At 61.2% G+C, this 23,129-nt stretch overlaps 1 protein-coding gene across 9 annotated transcripts in view; it reads left to right on the top strand.

Annotated features, from left to right (window-relative positions):
- KCNQ2 (potassium voltage-gated channel subfamily Q member 2) overlaps positions 1-23,129 on the top strand; it is a gene marked incomplete at both ends in the record, with an annotated part of 49,768 nt that overhangs the window by 5,822 nt on the left and 20,817 nt on the right. For all 9 annotated transcript variants that reach the window (XM_082670080.1, XM_082670074.1, XM_082670081.1 and 6 more), the window contains 7 exons: positions 9,063-9,153; positions 10,473-10,599; positions 10,868-11,043; positions 12,056-12,181; positions 16,024-16,134; positions 16,813-16,908; positions 22,113-22,207. In XM_082670080.1, coding sequence (XP_082526206.1) covers positions 9,063-9,153; positions 10,473-10,599; positions 10,868-11,043; positions 12,056-12,181; positions 16,024-16,134; positions 16,813-16,908; positions 22,113-22,207 — 822 coding nt within the window. The remainder of the gene's footprint in view (positions 1-9,062; positions 9,154-10,472; positions 10,600-10,867; positions 11,044-12,055; positions 12,182-16,023; positions 16,135-16,812; positions 16,909-22,112; positions 22,208-23,129) is intronic.

Genomic DNA, 23,129 nt, shown 5'->3' with positions numbered 1-23,129 from the left:
GTGACTTAGTGTCACGTGGGCCGCCAGGCTGAGCCCATCTCCTGGCGCTGCCCCGGAGCATGGGAGACTCCTTCTAGCACAGCCACTCCCTTCTGAAGGCTGGTGCCCGGCTGTGCTTTCCAACAGCGGTTTGCTGACAGCTCTGCGGCATCGGGAAACGGGCCTCATCCGTGCCATGCAGTTCCCTCCCAGCTGTGGGGCACCTGGCCAGCAAGCCCGGGCCAGCTTGGTGAGATCCGAGGTAGAAAGAAGAGGGGCGTGCGGCCCCGAGGTTGTCCCCCAGGGACTCTGCCTTCCATGCTGAGGGGAGGGTTTGACGCAGCTGCCCCCGCCCCGTAGGCCTTCTTTCCACTGTTCTGCAGGCGGCTGTGGCCCGATGACCGCTCCCAGCTTGCTCCCCTGGCAGCTGGTGGGTGCCGGTGAACCCCCAAAACCCCTCTTGGTGAGGTGGGCGCGTGCAGGAGGGGTCAGGGCAGAGAAATGACTGTTTCTAAAGCCTGTTTGTTCCTCGTGTGAATTAAGGAAGCCATGGCCGGAGCTGGGGGGAGGTGGTCCGGGTGCTGTTTTGCAAACGGTCTGGAGTTAGGGAGAGGGCTGGTCTTTGTTGTCTGAAGCTGGGCTGCACCAAGCTTCTAATTCATCCAGGAGGAAGCAGGGCTGGGGATGCCTGGGTCTTGGAGGCCCTGGGTGGGCAGCTCTGGGGCCTGCGTGCCTCCCAGTGGGGCTGCAGGGCCCACATTCCTCAGTTTGCCCTAGTGCGTTTGGGTGGCTTCATCCACAGCCCAGCCAGAGCCCCGGGGCATGCAGGCCCCAGAGTTCCCTACTGTGAAGGCCTGGGTTTGGCAAGTGCAAAGGGGGTTCCCTGGGGAATGGGCAGGATGGTGCCTGCTGAAGGGAGAACAGGGACAGCGGCAGGACTTCTACCAGGTGTCCTGATGCCGCGGGGCGGGGCGCAGGTGAGCCGGGCTGAGTGACGGACCCAAGCGCGCGCTGGTGAGCGGGGCCAGCGGCGCTCAAGCCCGGCAGAGGCTGGGTGAGGGCTGCGCCTTCTCCAGCAGCCCCAAGGACGGTGGGGAGACCCCTGGCCTGGGGCGGGTGCCCACCCACGAGGGGGCTCTCGCCTCTTCTCGGCCACCAGCGGCCCAGAGCCTCGGTCCCACTGCCCAGCAGCTGGGATCGGCCCAAGGGAGGGTGCGCTGGAGCGGGCGGGCCTCTTCCGGCCGCTCCTCGCAGAGGCCGTGTTGGCTTCCCTTGGTTGAGACGTGAGGGTGGGTGTGTTCCAGCCGCCAGCCCTGAGTCTGACCTTCATCTCCAGGATGTACTCAGAGCTGAGCGTCCTTAGGCTCTGCCGGCTACCCGGCTTGAGTAAAATTAGGTCTTTAATGTCTTCAGATTACCCGGGATATTTTTTAAATTATTTATTTATTTGTTTATTTGGTTGTGCCGGGTCTTAGTCGCAGCACGTGGGCTCGTTAGTTGTGAACTCTTAGCTGCAGCGTGCATGTGGGATCTAGTTCCCTGGTAAGGGACCGAGCCCGGGCCCCCTGCATTGGGAGCGTGGATTCTCTGCCACTGCGCCACCAGGGAAGCCCCCTGGAATAATTCTGTAAAGGTACAGAACCGCGTTTGTTCCAGAAAGTCCTACTCGGACTCGTTGGAAACAGCGTCTCCAGAGATTCCTTCATCGTCTGTTGTGGGGACAGGTCTCAGCTCCCAGGTTGTCCCTGGCTGTCTGCTGCGTGTGCCCCCGCCCAGGCCCCTCCCTCCTCTGGGTCCTGTCTGGTCCGCCCCTTCCTTCCCTGGAGCCTCAGTCTTGACCTGACTAGAGAGCTTAGAACTTCTGAGCTTGCTTTTACATTTAGGCTTGGAAAAAAATATTGGAAGGGTTTGTCTGAGGAAAAGGCCAGTTTCTCCTGGGATTCCAGGCTTCGGGGGAGGAAGCGGGGGCGGGGGAGGGGAGTGGAATGTGGAAGTGGGAGGAGCCTGGGTGAGCACCTGCCGATCCATTTCTGTTCCTGGGAGCAGGGCTCTGAGCAGGGCTGCCAGTCCTGCCGGGCCTGGCTGGGTCCACTGGCGTTTAGAAGTCTGTTCTCCCTGGAGGCCAAGCCTTGGTGGGATGTGGTGGCAGCACCGGGACGGGCCCTCCAGCAGGAGGGCAGGGCCTGACCCGGGGTTCGACTTTCACCCGGAGGAACAGGAAGCGAGAGCATTTGGAGCTCAGCCCCTGGCGGGGGTGACCCGGGTGAGCCGAGGCGGGACGGCGTGCAGGGCGCTGGCCGCGGTCCTGATCACGAGCCCACGGCCGTCTCTCCAAGCGAGCTCCGTGCGGGACATGGAAAGTGGGGAGATTGGCCCATCACTGGCTGGCCTGCGGACGGGGCGCTTGGGGCAGGCGCGTGGCCGCTTGCTTCCGCCTCCCGATTCAGCCTCTTGTGCTCACAGAGCTCTTTCCTCCTTGGTCAACGTTCTCCAAGACGGTCCTCTCCGCTTTGTGCGGTTTGATTAGCTGAGAGCTGAATTAATATCGTGTGGACGGAAATCCAGTGTTTCAGGCCAGGTGGTGGGCAGACAGCACTGCGTGGTCTGAGCGAGAGGGGCTGGCGGCCTCTTAGAGAAACACTTGGTTATGGTCCATTACCTCTTCTGATTATGAAAATTACACACGTCCACCGTAGGAAACGGAGAAGATGCAGAAAAGCTGAGGAGGAGCGTTTGTCTTTCCCGATTGCCTTCCGGGCATCTGTGCCTGTCTCTGCATTTCTTAAAGGAGATCGGATTCAGGCTGTCGTCCTCCTTCGTGCTAACCGTGTGTGGTGGGGATTTTCCCGTGGAATCAGACAAGTCTCTGCTGGACGAGTGTTGGGCTTTGTCTCTGTCATCAGGGCTCCTGGTGCCCCTGGGGTCGGGGGAGCATGAGGTGGCCCTGTCACTGATCCCTCACCCTACGCCCTCGGTGGCTTATGGCTGGGGAGCAGACGGCGCTCTGGCCTGGAGAAGGACCCAGGCAAGCACGTGCCTGGTGGCCCCCCGGGGTCAGGACCAGGGCTGGTCCGGGAGGGGGCTTGTTAAACCGAGGTCCTGCCCATGGCTGTCACTCGAGGTGTGCAGATGGAGGCCGGCAGAACACCAGGAGTGTTTTTAGGGGACCACTGAGCTATGACCCATGGGGCACGGGGGGAGTGGGCCAGCCCGAGAGCCGCTTGGAGGGTGTTCAGGAAGAGTCCGGGGGAGCAGGCCTGGCCGTGCTGTCGACCTGGGGAGGCGGGTCTGTGAGGGGCCCTGGTGTGGGGGTACCCTGAGCGCCTGCATGGGTTCCTGTGCTCACGAAGGGGATGTCAGATGCCCAGGGTGGTCCAAACTGACCCCTCGTGGCGGGGGAAGCACCTCTCCCCCGAAAGATGGTATTTGCCCTGGGCCCTGACCTCAGAGGGCTGTCCACGGCAGTGCCTCCCACAGGGGACCCCTCCCCTCCTCACCCCGCTCCTGCGCAGGCTTCCGCGCGGTTGGGGCTATGGGACCCGCAGGGCCGGGGGTCAGCCATGCTGACCGTTTCGTCAGGCCAGCTCCCTGGACAGAGCCTGGCACTCAAGGGACCCCAAAGGTGGCTGTGCTGGGGGTGTGTGTGGCAGGCCTGGGGGACGCACCCCAAGACGGGGACCCCCAGAGTGAGCCGGGGCCGGGGGAGACCAGGACTTACAAGGACAGAGCTCAGTGTGGACCGTGGAAGAGAACACACCTGGAGGGGGACCCCCGCACCACAGCACAGGAAATCACCCAGCCAGCGGCTGCCTGATCCCCACGTGTGGATGCTAAGGCATCCCGGGGGAGGCTGGGGCCCTCCTTGCCCCCCAGGAAGCCTCAGAGCAGTGTCCTTCTTTGAAGGATGGGGTCAGGTCCCCTGGTGGCAGGGGGTGCGGGGAGCAGTGTGGGCAGAGGGGTAGGCTCTCCCGCCCAAATCTGTGCTGGCACAGGGGGGAGCTGAGGCACGGGTGGGGAGGGCGCAGAGGGGAGCTGGGCACGGGTGGGGAGGGCGCAGAGGGGAGCTGAGGCACGGGTGGGGAGGGCGCAGAGGGGAGCTGAGGCACGGGTGGGGAGGGCGCAGAGGGGAGCCGAGGCACGGGTGGGGAGGGCGCAGAGGGGAGCTGGGCACGGGTGGGGAGGGCGCAGAGGGGAGCTGAGGCACGGGTGGGGAGGGCAGAGGGGAGCTGAGGCACGGGTGGGGAGGGCAGAGGGGAGCTGAGGCACGGGTGGGGAGGGCGCAGAGGGGAGCCGAGGCACGGGTGGGGAGGGCGCAGAGGGGAGCTGAGGCACGGGTGGGGAGGGCGCAGAGGGGAGCTGAGGCATGGGTGGGGAGGGCGCAGAGGGGAGCTGGGCACGGGTGGGGAGGGCTTGCCTGGGCACAGACGGGCGGATGGGCCTTACCCTCTGCTTCAGTCCCTGACAACCTGGCCTGTTTCTGTTTTTTTCTTTAATTGATGTGAAATCCACAGAATGTGCAATTATTCAATTTAATTTAATTCAAGGGAGGCCTCAAATGCCAAGGCCGGAGCTGGACCTTCCCAGGGTCTGGGACTTCCTGGGTTGGGGCCTGTCAGGTCTGAGGCGTTTACTGAGCACTTACTTGCCGTGTACGGGGGCCTGGCGGGACTGCAGTGGGCCTGGGTGGGCGGCCCTGTGGGCGGGGCTCGTTTCCAGGGTAGGGTCTGCACACGGCCTCCCACTCCCTCGGACCGCGGCGGGATCTCAGAGCGATTCCTCGCGTCTGGCTTGTTTGCGCCCGGAGCAGCCATCAGGAGTCCAGGCTTCCTGTTGCCCAGAGACTGGCGGTGGCCCCAGGTACTGGAGGCAGAGCAGTTCATTAAGGGTGAAATTAGATTCCGGGCTGCAGCGCCAACTGCAGTCCTGATGGACGAGGCAGCGGGAGGTTCCCCGGGGACCCGGTGTGGGAGCTTGGACCTCACGCTGGCGGCTCCGCCCCCGTCCCCTCCTGGGCTCCCAGGCCACCCGGCCTTATCGGGATGGACGTTATCCTGGGGAGACCCCGCCAGTGGAAGCGTGCTCAGGCTCGGCCCCGCGTGGCCGCGGTGAGCTGCATCACAGCCTCCGTTTTCTCATCTGTAAAACGGATGAGCACCTTCTTCCAATCTGCTGGGCTGTCGCCTGCCTGGTGCATAGCTGAATTGGAGCCTGGGGGGTGGTGCTTGATGTCAGGGACCCCTCCCCATCCTTCTCTCCCAGCTCTGCCAGCCAGGGGCTGGGGGTGAGCAAGTGGGGTGCTGGTAGCACGACTTCCTGCCATTCGCTTATGAAAGGTGTATTTCACTGAATATGTAGAATGAGGTGAATAATCCCAGTCATCGCCCAGCTTAGTCCTTGAAGGGAGCGGGGAGTCTGGGCTGTGGGCCAGCACCATGACACCCCCCCGGTGCCCTCCCAACAGTGGGAACCAGACGTGGGAATGAGGTGGCAGAGACCTTGTCACGTTTTCCGGAAAAGAAATATTCCCTGCAGTCAGATGGGGGGAGGGGGTGGGAGGGGAGAGCCGAAAGCAGTGGGGTCTCCCTCTGGGGGTGGCGGCCGCCCCCTCCCGAGAGTGCAGGGCAGGCAGAACGCACACGTGTGCACCCAGGACCTGCGGCACGGCTGTGGGTGGGCTGACCGCCTCGAGGGGTGCTGTCAGGCCTTGACTGGGGGGCTCCCCTGGCCAATGCCCAAGGCTCCACCACCCTCAGTCCCTCCCGCCTGCCCTGCCTGTCTCTCCATGCGTCAGAATCCCTACACTGAGGACCCTGCCGTGCCTCCACCTGTTTCAAAAGAGGGGTCCATCTCTGCCCAGAGCTCAGGCTGTGGAAGTCCCTCCTGATGTCTGGCTGAGGTCTCTCCTGCTGCTGTGGGTCCTGCAGTGCTGGGGCCCGCCCCACCTCGTGGCCACTCGTGAACTGGGTGGTGCAGGCCTGGTTGTGCATCTGGGATGCGGCTGCTCTGATGCTCACTCTCCAGGTGGCCTACCTCCCCCCTGCCCAGGTGAGCAAGGTCTGAGGTCCCTGGCTGGCCTGCCGCTCCGCCTGACCCCCATCACAGCCCCTGGAATCTGGGGCTGGGGACCAGCTGCTTGAGCTGCTCGTCTCCTTGGCAACCGCTGCCAGGGAAGCATCCTGACGATGAATTCATTATCATAATCAGCCGCCATGTTCTGCCTTTGCAGCCACCTCCTGCCTCCCCTCCTTTCTTTTCCTGCAGCCTGGACAGTTCCCAGGCTGGAGGGCATGAGAACTCCCCTCCCCCAGGGCCCTGGGGCCTCGGTCCCGGTGCTGGGGAGATGTACAGGATGGTGCTGGCCGTTGAGCTGAACCTTGCAGCAGGGGGACGGGTCTCCCAGCCTGTGGGCGGGTAGAACTGCTCACCGATCCCATCTGGGGAGGAAGCGGACCCAGCTACTAGCCACCACGTCCTCTGGGGCCTGGGGGTCGGTGCTAAGCACACAGCTTGCCTCCCGGGGCCTCCCAGTGGCGGCGGCGTCCACCCTGCACCTCCCCAATGCCTCTCCAGAGGAGGAGAGGGGAGAAGGGGAGTCCCTTAGAGCCACAGCTGGCAGCTCCCATGAGCCTGCCAGGAGCCAGAACCCGGGTCACCGAGGCAAGAGAGGTCTTTGGGAAGGAAGGCCCCCGCCTGGCTCAGACTCCCCAGGGTCTCCAGGATGCTCCGGTGCCCAGGGCCCCAGCATAACGGCAGCGGGCGGCCCTGCGATGGGCCTCAGGGCTGGGGGTGATCACCTGCGTCGTCCTGCGGGAGGGCTGGCCCCCCCACCCCCTGGCTCCCCGGGGGCTGGGCCTCAGGGAAGTGTCCCCTGTAATGGAGGATGCCGTGCCTGGGACCACGAGGCCAGAGGCGGAGCCCCTTTCAGCCTCGCTGGATGGGCGTGGGCTTCCGACGTCTCCGGGCCCAGGATGCGGCTGTGTGCTGGGCAGGGGTGGTCGCCGGTCACAGGGTTACCCGCAGACAGGAGGGGACCTGGAAGTAAGTGCCTTTTCCCCATCGTGGCTACCTGTGTGTGGCCGGGGGGGGCACCACTGCCCTTTGGAGTTGTCCCTTTCTTGATCTGCGGGGGCCCTGCCTGCACCTGGAGGCGTGGCTGGGGTGCCCGCTGCGCGTGGGAGTCTGCTGCTGCCTCTCCTTCCTCCTTGTCGTGTGGGTGTGCTGGCCTCTCTCTGGAGCGTCCATCCTGCTGCACCCCCTGCGCGCCCCAGGCGGTGTCGCCTGCGACCATCTGTCCCAACACATCAAAAACAAAACTTGGAATGTCACTGGCGCTTGGGCCGCAGCTTTGGCTCCTGAGCTGCTGGTGGGGCTCCCGACAGCCTGGCAGCTGCCTGCTGGGAAGGGCTGCGCTTTGTGCAGCGTACCCTGGCCATTCTGGAAGTTTCCGAGATGCTGGTCAGAGCGCCCTGGGGAGGCGGGGCTGAGAGGGCCTGGTCACCTTGGGACCTGGGTCTTTCCTGTTTTTCTTCAGAGGAATGTTTTTATAAAGCACGAGGAGCTGCCCTGCGTGGGCGCAGCCCTGGACTCAGTCTCCCTGACAGGTGACGATGGCGTCAGGCTTCCCGGGGCCCCGATCTCCAGTCTGGTCAGACTTGCCCGCTGCCAGGTCCTGGACACACTGTCTCCCCCTCCCCGCCCGACCCCCTCCTGGCGCCAGTCCACTTGCCCTTCCCTCTGCCAAGGAACACTTTCCCTTCCCTGTTGGCCCCACCAGCACTTCATCCTGCAGCGTTGTGAACACCTCCACAGGGAAGCCCACCATGCTATGCATCCCCCCGACTCCCGCGCCCAGTGCTGAGCTGAGCTGGGGATCCTGCCAGTCTCTCCCACCGCCCAGGCCCCGGGGTCCTGACTCACCACCCTGGGATCTCCTCTGACCCTGGCAGATCCTCTCTGGGCACGTGGGCTCCTTCCCACCGCAGGCAGAGAATTACGAGTATAAGGCACATGAGACATCTGGACATTTTTTCCCCCAGGGCTCAGCTAATTGAATAAATTGGCTAATGAGCAAAGGAAATTAATTGAGGTTTTGAAACGTGACCGTTTCCCCGCGTGCGTTTTTTCTGTGCCAGCGGCCTCTGTTATCTGCCCGTAGCGCCTCTGCCCTGGAGCTGGGGGCGCATCCGGAGACATCCTCGGGGCCACGCTCTGGGGAGGGGCTGCATGTGGAGGCGGGTCTGCGCCTCTCTGGGCCTGGTTGTCAGGCCTCTGGGGCACATGGGCGGGGCCGCCGCTCCGTGACGCAGGCTGGGCTGGGCGGGGTAGGGCCCGAGTCACTGTCGCTGTGGCCCGGCTGAGGTTGGACCACGCGGCTTTGGCTCTGAAGGGTCTCATCTCCCCTCCTCCACCACTACCACGGTGGATGGTGGTCTCGACACTCTGGGGTGATGGGGGTGTCCCAGTGGTGATGAAGTGGGAGGGGCGTGGTGTGGGGTCCCTGCCCAGCTTCCCGTACCAGGTGCTCTGTGCCTCAGGAGGCCTGGACGCTGACCTCAGCCCTCAGGGGCTCTGCTCCCTGGGACCCCAGCCCCGCCCTGTCCGCTCTGGCTGGACACCTGCCGCCCATCGGCTCCCGGCTCCGTTAGTGCCCCCGCCAGCACCGCCTGCAGACACAGGTCCGGCGGCCAAGGGCGCTGGGACGGTGTGTGTGAGGCTGGTGTGAGCCGGGAGACAGGAAGTGTCTACTTCGGGGCCTCGTGAGGAAACAGCTGTGGATGAGGAGAGGGGTGACTGCGTATGGGGTGCCCTGCGTGGGCACGGGCTGTGCGGTTCACTCATTTCTTGTTTGCCCAGCGGCCCAGAAGGCAGTGTCCCCCGTTTGTGGTTCCTCTGAGAGGGACGTTGGACGTTGGCGAGGGACGTTGGTGGGGGCGGCGGGGGGAGTGTGGTGGGCGTCCTGCAGAGCAGCTGGGCCCAGGCATCGCCGTGGAGCCCTGGGCTGCCGCGTGCCCCTGCCCTGCCCTGTGCCTTCCGCGCCGGCTGGCTGCCCGGCCTGGCTGACCGCCTTCTGCTCCGGCCCCCAGGTTCCTGCTGGTCTTCTCCTGCCTCGTGCTGTCTGTGTTCTCCACCATCAAGGAGTACGAGAAGAGCTCGGAGGGCGCACTCTACATCCTGGTGGGTCCCGTGGGTCGGCGCAGACGGGCCTGATGGCAGCGGAGACCGTGGGCGGCAGCCTGTCCCCGGTCCCGTTGGTCTGATCTCCCAGACGCCCACCGGCAGGGACCCCCGTCCTCCTGGCACCCATGGCCCCTGCTCTTCCTGGTAGCCCTTGGGTCCCTCCCAGCTTCCCCCCCACGTTGGTGATGCTGCCGCATCCTCAGCCCCCACCCGTCCCTCCCCCGAACACCCCCGGCACCCTGTTACCCTCCAGCCTAGGCTGGCCCCTCCCTGTGTCGTCACAGTGCCTGATAGCGCCCCCCCGTTCCCACCCCCTTTCCTGTCTTCTGTTCTCACTAGAGCCTGAGGGCCCCGGGGGCCCCCTTCACCCCATAGTGTGGGGTGTTCCCTGGCAGATGTGGGCGTGGGCTGGGGGTTGGGAAGCTCACAGCAGGCGCCATGGCAACCACAGGTAATTTCTGTGTTGCCGTTGGTGATGGAGGCATATGGGGCCCCAGGGAAGCTGACGCACCTCCGGGGAGCCCTCCGCCCCTGCCCACCCTGCGCTGTGTCCTGGGCCCGCCCCCGGGCATGGGAGCCCGCCCCCTTGGCAGTTACCTGAGACCCTCCATCGGCTCTGCCCTCTGGGTCCCCACTCGCACACCAGCTACACAGGATGGGGTCCCCACTCGCACACCAGCTGCACAGGACGGGGTCCCCACTCGCACACCAGCTGCACAGGACGGGGTCCCCACTCGCACACCAGCTACACAGGACGGGGTCCCCATTCGCACACCAGCTCCACAGGACGGAGTCCCCACTCCCACACCAGCTGCACAGGACGGGGTCCCCACTCCCACACCAGCTACACAGGACGGGGTCCCCACTCCCACACCAGCTACACAGGACGGGGGTCCGCACTCCCACACCAGCTACGCTGCACAGGACGGGGTCCCCACTCGCACACCAGCTGCACAGGACGGGGTCCCCACTCGCACACCAGCTGCACAGGATGGGGTCCCCACTCCCACACCAGCTGCACAGGACGGGGTCCCCACTCGCACACCAGCTGCACAGGACGGGGTCCCCACTCGCACACCAGCTACACAGGACGGGGTCCCCATTCGCACACCAGCTGCACAGGACGGGGTCCCCACTCCCACACCAGCTGCACAGGACGGGGTCCCCACTCCCACACTAGCTACACAGGACGGGGTCGCCACTCGCACACCAGCTGCACAGGACGGGGTCCCCACTCCCACACCAGCCGCACAGCACTCTCCCCTCCCCCCCCCCCAGCGGAGCCGGCAGTGGCTCAGCCGTGGCTTCCCCTGCAGGAAATCGTGACCATCGTGGTGTTCGGCGTGGAGTACTTCGTGCGGATCTGGGCCGCGGGCTGCTGCTGCCGGTACCGCGGCTGGAGGGGGCGGCTCAAGTTTGCGCGGAAGCCCTTCTGTGTGATTGGTGAGGCCCGCTGCGGGGGGGGGGGCAGGCAGGGCTGCAGGATCGGCTCCTTCTGGAAGTTTCTCGTCACCTGCCCTCTTGGCGTCAGAGCCCGTGGTTATGAGGTGTCGGGCGGCCGTGCCCAGGGCAGGGCTGGGCTGGGCGGACAGTGGAGCCAGGCCCACGCCAGCACTTTGTGTGCTTCCGTCTGTCCGTCCTCCCGGGGCCCTGGTGGGGGCTGCCCTTGCGCGGCAGGGGGCCGGCCCGAGCTCCTCCGCTGTCCCCGCAGACGTCATGGTGCTCATCGCGTCCATCGCCGTGCTGGCCGCCGGCTCCCAGGGCAACGTCTTCGCCACGTCGGCGCTGCGCAGCCTGCGCTTCCTGCAGATCCTGCGCATGATCCGGATGGACCGGCGCGGCGGCACCTGGAAGCTGCTGGGCTCCGTGGTCTACGCGCACAGCAAGGTGAGCAGGCGGGACCCAGCCTCTCGTTTCCTCTGGGCGTCTCCCCATGACTTGACCGTCTTCCTCCTCTCTCCAGCGTGTCTGCCGTCCGGTCCCTCTGGGCCCGGAGCCGGCTCGCTCCTTGGTTGGGTGGCCGTGCCGGATCAGCACCCACTGCCCCCCAGCACCTACTGCCCCCCAGCACCCACTGCCCCCCAGCACCCGCTGCCCCCCAGCACCCACTGCCCCCCAGCACCCACTGCCCCCCAGCACCCAGGCTCCTGCCCGTTTAGGCTGAGGCTCGTGGTGGCCGCTGGCCGTGGGAGCCGCGAGGGGGCTGCAGCCCCATGGCCCGTCCAGATCCCGTCCCTGTGTTGCCAGGGGCCCTGCCCGCCCAGACCCCGCCCTGGCAGCCTCCGCCAGGAGGCTGTCCTCTTGTGGGTGGGCTTATTGGCCCCAGAGTCCCTTCCCCACCACCCTTCCTGTCTGAGCAGGAGGCCGTCCTCTTGTGGGTGGGCTTGTTGGCCTCAGAGTCCCTTCCCCACCACCCTTCCTGTCTGAGCCCGGAGGCTGGGGCTTGGCTGGCAGGACAGAGAGGGTGGTGGTCCCCAGGGTGCTGAGGTGCTGGACCCCCAGGGAGGGCACTCAGTCAGGGTGTCTCCCCCAGGCTCAGGCAAGTTGGGGTAGGGTCCCAGCAGCCCAAGCTTCTCCAGCCTGACGGGCTGACGGCCGCCTGGGGACACTCCCTTCCTGGGTGGATGCGGCGCTGAGCCGTCCGTACCCACCGTCCTCCAGGGGTGAGGTGCGTAGGTGTGGGACCACCCGGGGCTGGAACTGGAAAACACGCTCCCCCTCCTGCCTGCCCCGGGATCGGGGCTGCTGGGGCTCTGCGGCCGGCTCTCGGGAGGGGTGCCCACCCGCTGAAGCTCGGGGGATGCGGCGCCCAGCAAACCTCCTGGCAGGCGGGGCCTCGTGCTCCCGGGGGAGAGTCGGGCTGGACGCTGGCCCAGCGGCTGTGATGTGCCTCTTTCAGGAGCTGGTCACTGCCTGGTACATCGGCTTCCTCTGCCTCATCCTGGCCTCGTTTCTGGTGTACTTGGCGGAGAAGGGGGAGAACGATCACTTTGATACCTACGCGGACGCGCTCTGGTGGGGCCTGGTGAGTGCCCAGCCGCTGGGGCCATGGCCCTTCACTGAGGACACGCTCACCGGGTGTGGCCTTCCTCGGGGTCCCTCCTGCGCGTTGTCTGCCCTCCCCTGCTCCCCACTCCGGGGTGTGCCCCTGACCCCTGGGCCTGGACAGGAGATGCACAGCTCTCCCTGGCTGACCGGGCCAGAGACGTCTCTCAGGGGCCTCTTGCTGGCCACTACTGACGGTGATGCCACGTGGATGTGGCGACCCAGGCGGGGTGGTGGTAGGGGATGCGCCGGTCTGTGTGGGGTGGAGAGGGGCCTGGCCTCAGGGAGCCTGTGCCTAGCCATGGCCAGTCACCTTCCCTCCTTCCTCACTGACCACCTGTGTGACCTCTGTGATGGGGGGAGGGGTCCTGCGGTCCTGTTGATGGGCAGGAGAGTTTGCAAAAGGGGAAATGGACGCCCTGGCTCTCCCAGCTCAACTTCCCAGGCTGCCCCTGCCCAGGGTGGGTCCGGAGCTGGTGCCTTTTCAGCCCATGCTCACGGCCACCCACCTCCTGAGCCCCTCGAGGGCCTCTCTCCTGTCACCGGGTGCACGTGGTCTCTTCTGAGAAAAGCCTTCCCGGGCCGCCCTCTGCAGGGCCCTCCCGCGCTGAGAGGCGATGCCCCGCGTTCTTGGAGTGTGCCCTCTGGAGACCAGGCTGGGCCCCGCGGGCTGAACGGACCTCGGCCTGGCTCCTCCCCGTTTCCACGACGTCCCCAGGCAGGGGGGCCAGAGTGCCCTCCTTTGTGAGCTCTTCCTGGGGGTACTGGACACTCAGCCCGGGGGCACTGGGCCGGGGGTCGGTGGAGGGTCCCGTGGGAGGTTTGAGCCCATTGTCTCCTGGGACCCCAGACCCAGTTCTGAAAACGAGGACCACGTGACCTGGGGCAGATGCTGCAAATCCAGTCGCTGGCAAGAGGGGTGCCTGCTTTCTCCCGGCCTTTAAGCCGGAGAGCAATTTACTTGCAGTTCTTGTGTTAATTGCCACGAGGCCCGGAGTCTGTGTCCCTCTAGCGACCACGTGGGAGGCGGGAGCCTGGCCGGGCTCGGCAGGAGAGGGGAGTTGAGGTCCGGGCACCGGGAGCCGCGCATCGGAGCCCACAGCCGCTGTGTGTCCGGCCTCTGAGCGGACAGCCCGGGCCTGGCCGCTCTCTCGACCTGCCCTGCGCAGGCCCTGCGGGGGGGCCTCCCCATCTGTAAGAATTGAATCAAAATCTTAAACACGCCAAATAGTGCCTGAGTGTTAGAGTGAAAATGTGCCCCCGCTCCCATCGCCCCTTCTGTCGCCCCCGCCCCCCGGAGGCGGGGGAACCCATCTGTACATTCCCCGCCTCCACGGGGTTCCCTCTGTGAGCTTTAGTTTTACTTTACTTTAGGCCGCGCCTCGCGGCTCTCGGGATCTTAGCCCCCGACCAGGGATTGAACCCAGGCCCTCGGCAGTGAGCGCTGAGCTGTAACCGCTGACCCTCGGGGAGTTCCCTCCCCTGTGAACTTGACTTCAGAGGCTCGCTTTGTTCTGCGCTAGGGTGCGGTTAGCTCCCTCCCTCTCCCTGTCGTTCTCGGAAATCGTCCTGCCGGAGTCCCCTTTCTTCTGCTCTGTGGGCCTGGGGTCCTCGGAGGGGCCTCACTGGCGTCGGGGGAGTCCCCCCACTGCAGCGCGCTGAAGCCAGCCCCCCGAGCGCCGGCCGTGAACGCTGACCCCTGAGGGCTGGGCCCCCCGAATGCTGGGCCCCGAGTGCCGAGTCTCCCAGCACCACCCCCAGTCTGCCCTCGGTTTGGAGGTCACAGTCTTCTGAGGGAAGAAGTTTTTGTGAGACGTGCGTGTCTGAAGGTGCCCCAATGCCACGCTCCTGCTGGCGGCCGGGCCCCTCCCTCCCTGACGCTCTTCTGGAGCGTGGGCCCTGTGGAGGGGGGGCTTCCTTCCAGGAGGCTGGTGCCCTTTGCGGCTTCAAAAGTCTACCGCTTCCTCCTTCCCTTCTTCCCGGGGCTCCGAGGCCGCTGGTGAGACCGCTGGGCCGTGGAATGTGTCCTGTCCAGATTCCTCATCCCTTTGCCTACATCCTGGGAGGTGTCTTCCACCTGACTCTGTGATTTTAGTCTCGTTTCCAAGACTCTTTGTTTTATGGATACACTTTGTTCTTCTCTCTGTCCGGGGATAACGGAATTTTTAGGAAGTCTTTGCCCCGTGGGAGGCTTTCTGACCAGCTCTGGGGTCCCCAAGAGTAGGGCCAGGCATGGGGGGTACAGGCCCGGCTGCTGGTGGGTGGGCAGGAGGGGAAGCGTCTCCCCTCTCGCTGCTCCAGTGTTCGCCTGTGTGGAGAGGACATGGGTGTGCGGTCCTGGGGCGGGTGCGGGCGCCCTGGCACAGACTCGCCATCCTGCCCTGCGCGCCCTGTGCCCACATCAGTGCCAGGTCTGGGGGCCTCTCCTTGAGCCCCGAGATGCCTTGGGTTTCTCCCCACCTCCTGGCCCTGAGTCAGGCCCGCATCGGCCCCCACCTTGGCGGTTCGCTGCCCTCGCCCTCGGCTTGTGTCCTTTCACAGCCTTTCCTGTCGCGCTGCCGAGTTTTGCGGGGGGAGGGCGCGATTTTAAGTATTTTACGTCTTTAAAATGTGTTTAGTCTCTGTTGAGAGCAGTCGAATAGAGGAGCCCAATCACCGGGAGGCTTCTGGTGAGAAGCGAGTGTCCTTCTCGCTCCACCCGGCTCCCCGTTACCTGCGCCCAGCTCGCTGGCTCCTTCCCAGAACCTCCTATGCAGGCCCGAATGCCTTGGCTGTGACTTCGCAGGTGACCAGCACAGAAGTCCCTGCTGGCGAAGCCAAGATTATTCAGCCCCGTTTCGCAGACTTTCCTCAGGCTGCACAGTGGGCTTTGGGTGGACTCTCTGCGTGACCCCAGAGTCCGGGGGATGGATTCCCAGGGTGGATGGTGGGTGGACGGTGAGAGATGTCCGTGCCTGTGGCGCGGGGGCCAGTTGACCCTGCTGTCCGAGTCCCCCGAGGAGCAAACTCTGCTCCTGTCCGCTGCCTGGCCAGGGCCGCCGATGCCCCCAGTTCCCTCTCCTGCTCGTACCTCGGCCCCTCCCGCTGTTTGGCTAAGACCTCGCCCCTCAGGGCCCGCCTGGGCCCACCTCCCAGCGCAGCCGGCCACGTGGTCTGTCCTGAGCCTCCGAACCTGCCTGTGTGTGTGGCCTTGGTGGTCCTGCACACCAGGCCTGGGGCTCCACTTTGGCAGGTTTTGTGGGAGCTACCTGAAAACGGCCCCTTTCATTTGGGCTCCTGGGAAGGCCCATCCGGGCCCCACTTCCTCCTTGCCAGCTCCCCACTGCAGAGCAATTCTAAACCCGTGGCCCTGCCTGCCACGCCCTGGGGAGGGGCCTTTTCCTTCTCCAGTCTCGCCCCTCCTGTCGCCTCCTCCAGCCCCACCCCCGCCCCTCCCGCTCTCCTGGCCTCAGCTTACAAGCCACCCTCCGAAGGGCCCGCACGACCCTCTCCGCGTCCCTGGAAGGTCCCTCGGCACTGTCACCTCTCAGGCCCCTGGCTCTCTCCTAGCCTCTTGGCCCCTGGCTGGGTGTGAAGTGAGAGCAGAGCCTGACCCCCACTCCCAGCCCACAGGGAAGGAGCAGAGGTTCGGAGAGTGGATGTGATCGTTGAGGGGGGAAGGGCAGCCAGCAGTGACCCTGGCCTCTCGGGCCCTGGGAAGGCGGCACGGCGGGGGTTCTGTCCAGCTGCCCTGAGGCCTCAGGAGGAGGGTCTGGCTCGGGTCGCGGGCCTCCAGGCGGCCACTGTCCGGCCTGGCTGAGCGACGGGGCCTGCTGTCCGCAGATCACCCTGACAACCATTGGCTACGGGGACAAGTACCCCCAGACCTGGAACGGGAGGCTCCTGGCGGCAACCTTCACCCTCATCGGCGTCTCCTTCTTCGCTCTTCCTGCTGTGAGTCCTGCCCCTTCCTGCCTTTGCTGGGGATGGGGTCTGGGCCCCCCTGGTGACCACAGCTGCCCTCGGGGCCATGTGGGGCAGGGGCAGGGCTCCCAGCAGGCCCACAGCCCCCAGGAGTGGATGTGGCAGCCTCCACAACGTGCCGCCCCAGGCTGTACCTTCTGACCCGTGTCTGTGGGTCACCGTCAGCGCCTCCCAGCCTTGTGGGATTGGCTAGTTGGGTCCTTGTGACCAGGAGCGGTGCTGTATCGTGACACAGCTCCGTCAGGTCTCCTTCAGAAGAGGCAAGGGCCCTGTTAACCCTCTACCCGCAGCTGTGAGGGGCGGGGCTGGCGCTGCTGCTCTCCTGGTGGCCCTTCTCTGGGACCCCGGACCACACCTCTCCACTCACTCCAGTGTGGACAAATTGGGGAGGAGGATTAATCTCTGGGCTGAGATGTGTTCAGAGTGGGCCCCGCCAGGCTCCTGTAAGCCTGAAGTTCCCTTTACCCCAAATCCAAGTCTTTCCCCCCAGCCTGTCTCCTGGCACTGGGGGCTGAGGAGGCGGGAAGGTGGAGCTAGAAGTGTGCAGGCACGGGTGGGGGGGCTGCGGTCCCCCGGACATGGTCTGACCCTGAGGAACTGTGTGGGGCTGTGGTCCCTGGGGCACCGTCTGACCCCAGTGATTTGCAGGGCATCTTGGGGTCTGGCTTTGCCCTGAAAGTTCAAGAACAGCATCGTCAGAAGCACTTTGAGAAGAGGCGGAACCCTGCGGCAGGCCTGATCCAGGTGAGTCCGGGTGGCCCCCCACACGCAGTGCCACGTGGACCTCCATGTAGACCGGCAGAACCCCTGGCCTGGGCCCACGGTGTTGGAGTGGAGCCCTGCTTCGCGTCCGTCTCCCTGTTGGGGAATTCGAGTCTGTGCTGAGAACCGGCCTAGATGCCCTCAGCTGTCTGGCAGCTACAGCACAGGCAGCAGCAAGGCGGGTGCTGGCCAGCGTTCTGTGGGCCCTGGGTCCTGGGCCAGGCTGTCACAGGTGCCCCCGAGGTGTCCCTTCACAGCACTGACACCCATCCTGCAGTGGAATCAGGGTTCAGAGATTCCCCACGCAGGTAGGTGCCAGAGCAATGTCTGTGCTGCCCCAACTCACAATGCCCACCCCATCACTGGGGGTCACAGTGGCCACTCGGCCTCCAGTAGTGCTCCATGAGCCATCCTGAGAGTGTGGGCCCGAGCACAGGCTGCCCGATGGGCCCAGCGTTCCTGCAGCCCCTCCCAGAGCCCAGGGGACCCAGTGGACCTTTGGAGTTGACTGGCCTTTCCTGCTGGCTGGACACTGCCCTGGCCCCTCAAGTGCATTTCTTTCTTAAAGATGTGGTCTTGCCCTGGTGCAGCCTACTTTTGTGTATGTACGTATGCCTGTGTCTTTCACCATAAGAACTTCAAATGGCTACTTCTTTTAAATGCAAAAGAGTGTGAAGAAGAACAGAAATGCCCCCCAGTCCCACCCACTATCGACATAAAGTCACAGCACTACGTGTGGTTCAGAGGTTTGAGTAGCACAGGGAAGGAGCGTGGCCTGAACACGCAGCACCTACCCTCTGCCCCTCCTCTCTGAGAAGCTCAGAGGTTTGGGAAGGAGACGTGGAAGAATTAGGGCTTGGGAAGGACCCACACACACTGGGGGATCTAGGAGGCACACACATGCCCAGTGCTGGATGCAGGCTCAGAAGTGACGGGAGAAGACACTAATTGCTCACTTCAGGCTGATCTTTAGACTCCGTGCAAGCAGGAAGTGATGGCTAAGGCAGAGCTGTAAGTGACCTTCTCAGATGTTGGAGGAGTGCCCCAACACAGGGCCGGTCTGCAGAGGCTGAGAGCATTTGTTTCCTCTTTGGTTCTTTGGGTTTAAGGGAACGTCTGTCAAGTCACCATCTGACAACTGAGCTAAGGGAACAGACTTCGGTGACCACACACAACAAAGAATACAGCGTTTATGGAATAGCTTAGAAAAGTCACTTAACAAACTACTACAATCAACAACAAGCAGCAGCAACAAACTCCGGGGATGGGGAGGAATCTGACTTCCAGAGGTACCACATTACAATACCCAGAATGTCTAGTTTTCAACAAAAAATTGTGAGGCATGCAAAGAAACAAGAAAGTGTGATCCAGTCACAGGAAAAAAAAAAAAACAAGTAATAGAAACTGTCCCTGAAGAAGCCCTGATGTTTGATTTACTAGACAAAGACTTTCAATTAGCTGTTTAAATACGCACAAAAGACTAAAGGAATCCATGGAAATGAGGAGAATCAGAAGAATGATGTCTCACCAAATAGAGACTGTCCATAGAGATAGAAATAATACAAAGGAAACAGATAGAAATTCTGGAGCTGAAGAGTACAATAACTGAAATGAAAAATGCACTAGAGGGTTCAGCAGCAGATCTGAGCAGGCAGAAGGAAGAATCAGCAGACTTGAAGACAGGTGAGTTGAAGTTACTCAGTCTGAGGAGCAGAAAGAGAACAAGTGAAGAAAAATGAGCAGAGCCCATGAGACCTGTGGGATACCATCTAATGTACCAATATTTGCATAATGGGAGCCCCAGAAAGAGAAGAGGGGTTGGGCAAAAAGAATACCTGAAAAAATAAGGCTGAAAACTTCCCAGATTTGATGAAAGACATGAATCTGTACATCCAAGTAGTATAAAGTCAAAGAGATTCGCACCAGGACTCATTATGATCAAACTGTTGAAGCCCACAGACAGGGGGAGGCTTGGAAGCAGCAGGAGAGAAAGGACTCTTGGTGCCCAAGGGTCCTCAGTGAGGGTAACTGCCGATTTCTCATCAGAAACCATGGGGGCCAGTGGGATGACGTGTTTAAAGTCTGCAAAGGAAAAACTGTCGACCCAGAATTCTGGTCTGGCAAAATTATGCTTCAAAAGAGAAATCACAGCATTCCCATAAAAACAAAAGCTGAGGGAGTTTTTAGCTAATAGACCTGCCCTACAAGAAATGCTGGAGAGGGCTCTTCAGACGGAAGTGAAAGGACCCTGGGCAGTAACTCAAGCCACACAGACACTGGTAAAGTTAACTACACAGGTAAATGTGAGAGCGAGTAGTATTATATTTTTGATTTGTAACTCATTTTTTCCCTTATATGAGTTAAAAGACAAAGGCATAAAGCAATAATCATAAATCTGTATTTCTGGGCACACAACGTAGAGGGTGTAATTTGTAACAGTTACAACATAAAGGGGGTGGACCGCGCAAGAGCAGAGTCTTTGTTCACTATTGAAGCTGAGTTGGTGTTAATTCAAACTAGATTGTTACAAATTTAAGATGGAATTAATCATAATCCCAGGGTAGCCCTTAAGAAAACAACTAAAAAATACCAGAAAAGGAAAAGAGAAGGGACTCAATAATAACTAGGAAAAAATGAAACTCTACAGAAGGCAATAATGGAGGAATTGAGAAACAAAAAATCAGCAGAAGCAAGTCCTTCCTTATAAGTAATTACTTTAAATGTAAATGGATTAAACTCCCCAATTAAAAGGTAGAGATTGGAGGAATGGATAAAAATCTATCCAACTGTACTAGATCCAAAGACGACAATACACTGAAAGTGAAAGAATGGAAAAAGATATTCCATGTAAACAGTGACCTAGAGCTGGGTTGGCCACACTTGTATCAGACAAAATAGACAAGTTAAGACAAAGAAGGCTGTTATGTATTGATAAGAGGCAATTTATAAAGATGATTAACAATCATAAACATTTATATACTAACAACAGAGTCCTAAAACTATATGAAGCAAAAACTGACAGAATTAAAGGATGAAATAGACATTTCTACAGTAATACCTGGAGAATTCAATACCTCACTTTCAAAATGGGTAGAAAGGTATTTCCCTGGTGGCGCAGTGGTTAAGAATTCACCTGCCAAGGCAGGGGACACGGGTTCGAGCCCTGGTCTGGGAAGATCCCACATGCCACGGAGCAACTAAGCCCATGCATCACAACTACTGAGCCTGCGCTCTAGAGCCCACAAGCCACAGCTACTGAGCCTGAGTGCCACAACTACTGAAGCCCATGCGCTTAGAGCCCGTGCCCCACAACAAAGAGAAGCCACTGCAATGAAGAGTAGCTCCTGTTCGCTGCAACTAGAGAAAGCCCGCAGGCAGCAATGAAGACCCAATGCAGCCAAAGATAAATACATAAGAAAAAAAAAAGGGTAGAAAAACCAGACAAAAGATCCTAAGGAGACAGAGGACTTGAACAAACCACGACGCAGCTAGATCTGCAGACATCTGTCATTAGACATGTGTCACCAACCACAGAGGACACATCCTTCTCAAGTGCACGTGGAACGTTCCCCAGAACAGACCATGGGTTGGGCCAAAACAAGTCTCAATAGTTGGGTGCCACATCTATCCAATGAGGAAAGGACAGTCTCTTTGACGGTGGTTCTGGGATACTGGAGACCCATTTTTAAAGGAGTGAAGTTTGACCCTTACCTCACACCAATACAAAATTAACTCCAAATGGATTAAAAACCTAAATGTAAGAGCTAAAACTAAAATTCTTAGTTGAAATCATGGATGTAAATCTCTATGACTTTGGTTTCTTAGATATGACACCAAAAGCACAAGCAATAAAAGAAAAAAATAAATAAGACTTTAGCAAAATTTAAAACTTCCATGCGTTAAAGGACACTATTCATAGCATCTCTTTAGAGAGTGAAAAGACAACCCACAGAATGGGAGAAAATATTTGTAAATCATATATCTGATACGGGTCTGGTATCCAAAATATATGAAGGACTCATACAGCTCAACAACAAACAGACACACAACCCAATTAAGAAATGGGCAGAGGATTTAAGTAGACATCTCCCCAAAGAAGGTACACAGATGGCTAATAAGAACATTAAAAGATGTTCAGGGGCTTCCCTGGTGGCGCAGGGGTTGGGAGTCCGCCTGCCGATGCAGGGGACACGGGTTCGTGCCCCGGTCCGGGAAGATCCCACATGCCGCGGAGCGGCTGGGCCCGTGAGCCATGGCCGCTGAGCCTGTGCGTCCGAAGCCTGTGCTCCGCAACGGGAGAGGCCACAACAGTGAGAGGCCCGCGTACCGCAAAAAAAAAAAAAAAAAAAAGATGTTCAACATCATTCTTCATGAACGAAATGCGAATCAAAAGCGCTTCACACCCACCAGGAGGGCTAAACTTAAAAGAAAAAGTGTCGATGAGCGTGTGGTGAAATCAGAATCCTCGTACATTGCTGGGGCGATGTGAAATGGTGCAGCCACTGTAGAAAAGTTTGGTGGTTCCTCAAAAAGTTAAACATATCACATGACCCAGGAATCCCACTCCTAGCTATACACCCAACAGAGCTGAAAACAGATGTTCGGCCAAAAAGCTTCACACAGGTGTTCGTAGCAGCACTATTCACAGGAGCTGAAAGGTGGGGACAGCTCAGACGTCCCTCGGTGGGTGAAAGGTACACAGATGTGGTCCATCCGTACGCCCGAATGTTGTTCAGCCTTAGAAAGAACGAGGCTCGGATGCAGGCTCCGGCAGGGATGGGCCTCGAGAACGTGCTAAAGGAAGGAGGCCAGACACAGGAGGCCACGCGCTACCATTCCATCGCTACCACCCACAGGGACCGGTGCAGACTGGGGGGGGCAGGCTGGGGGCAGGAGGGGGCGGGGAGGGAAGGAAGGTGACCACGATGCCGGGTGACGGCTTCCAAGCGTCAGGTAGGGCAGATGGGAGGAAAGAACCGAAGCTCCCTGCAGCCTCGCCGGGTGCTTGACCTGTGCCCCGCACCCCGCCGCATCTCCATTCTGCAGAGGCTACTGAGGCCTGAAGGGGTGGGAGCAGCACGGGGCCTCAGTCCAGAGCCCCGTGCACGGGGATGCGCAGGGGCGAGGCCCTGGGAGAGGCCGGTGGGACCCCTTAGTGCCCAGCTGACGTCCTGTCCTCCCCGCAGTCCGCCTGGAGGTTCTACGCCACCAACCTGTCACGCACGGACCTGCACTCCACGTGGCAGTACTATGAGCGCACGGTGACCGTCCCCATGTACAGGTACCTCCCCCACCTCCCCAGCACTGCCTGCGTGCAGCCCCCTTTGTTCTTAAACCCCATTTTTCGGTTGTTGTTCATCATTTTGGTTATTTTTTGTTTCTTTTTCTTTAAAATGTATGTACTTTTCAAAAAGGAATCGTGTGTGACTATTTGATTAATTTTGTTCTGTTTTCTAGTTTGCGGCTTTTATTTTTCACCTTCATTCCGCCCCCTGCTTAGTGTCCTTGCTGTCAGGTGCATAGTGTGTAAACCTTGTGACGACAGCCCCCCAGAGCTTGCGGAGGTAAATGCTAGCTGGTTCCGGGGACCGCAGCCCCTCCAGGGGGCCCCGTGTTTAGAAACAAAAGGATAACCTTGACCCTCTGACCCCCAGTGAGGGCAAGAGTCTCTGCTCAAGTAAGGAGAGCACCCCAGACCCCACAGCGAGGTCCCCACAGGGCAGAGCACAGACACCCCCAGGCGCCCTGAGGGGGAGATGAGGGGGCCGGGGAGGCCTCCCTGGGGGCCTGCGTGGTCAGCAGGCGGCTTTCCAGGCACGGCTTGTGCCCCCCGGGGTTTGTCTGCGCCAGGCTGCGGCTTAGAACAAGGTCTGAGGTGAGAAGGGCGAGGGCTGGCCAGCGTCCATGCAGGTCAGGTGCCCCCGGGCTGGGCGCTGCCCTGCCAGCCCGCCCTCCCACCTCAGGGCTGACGCTGAGCCCTGGGGCCTCTCAACCCGGGGAGTCCCCTTACCTGCCCCTGGGGGTGTCCACCCACGGAGCCCTCCCCCGGGGCAGGGTCCTCCTGCGGGTCCCTACCTGCCACCCGCCTCTCTCGGGATCTGCCCGCTCCCTCCTCCAGCACCGTCCTACGGGCACTTTCGGGGACCCTCAGCTTCGGGGTGGTGGGGGCCTGGCGCCACCCGCTTCCCGGAACCGCTGCAGGC

This window comes from Grampus griseus (genome assembly GCF_964374135.1).
Source record: "Grampus griseus genome assembly, chromosome: 14".
Taxonomy (NCBI): domain Eukaryota; kingdom Metazoa; phylum Chordata; class Mammalia; order Artiodactyla; family Delphinidae; genus Grampus; species Grampus griseus.
The sequence above is the reverse complement of the archived record's forward strand: the minus strand, read 5'-3'. Positions and strand labels throughout refer to the sequence as shown.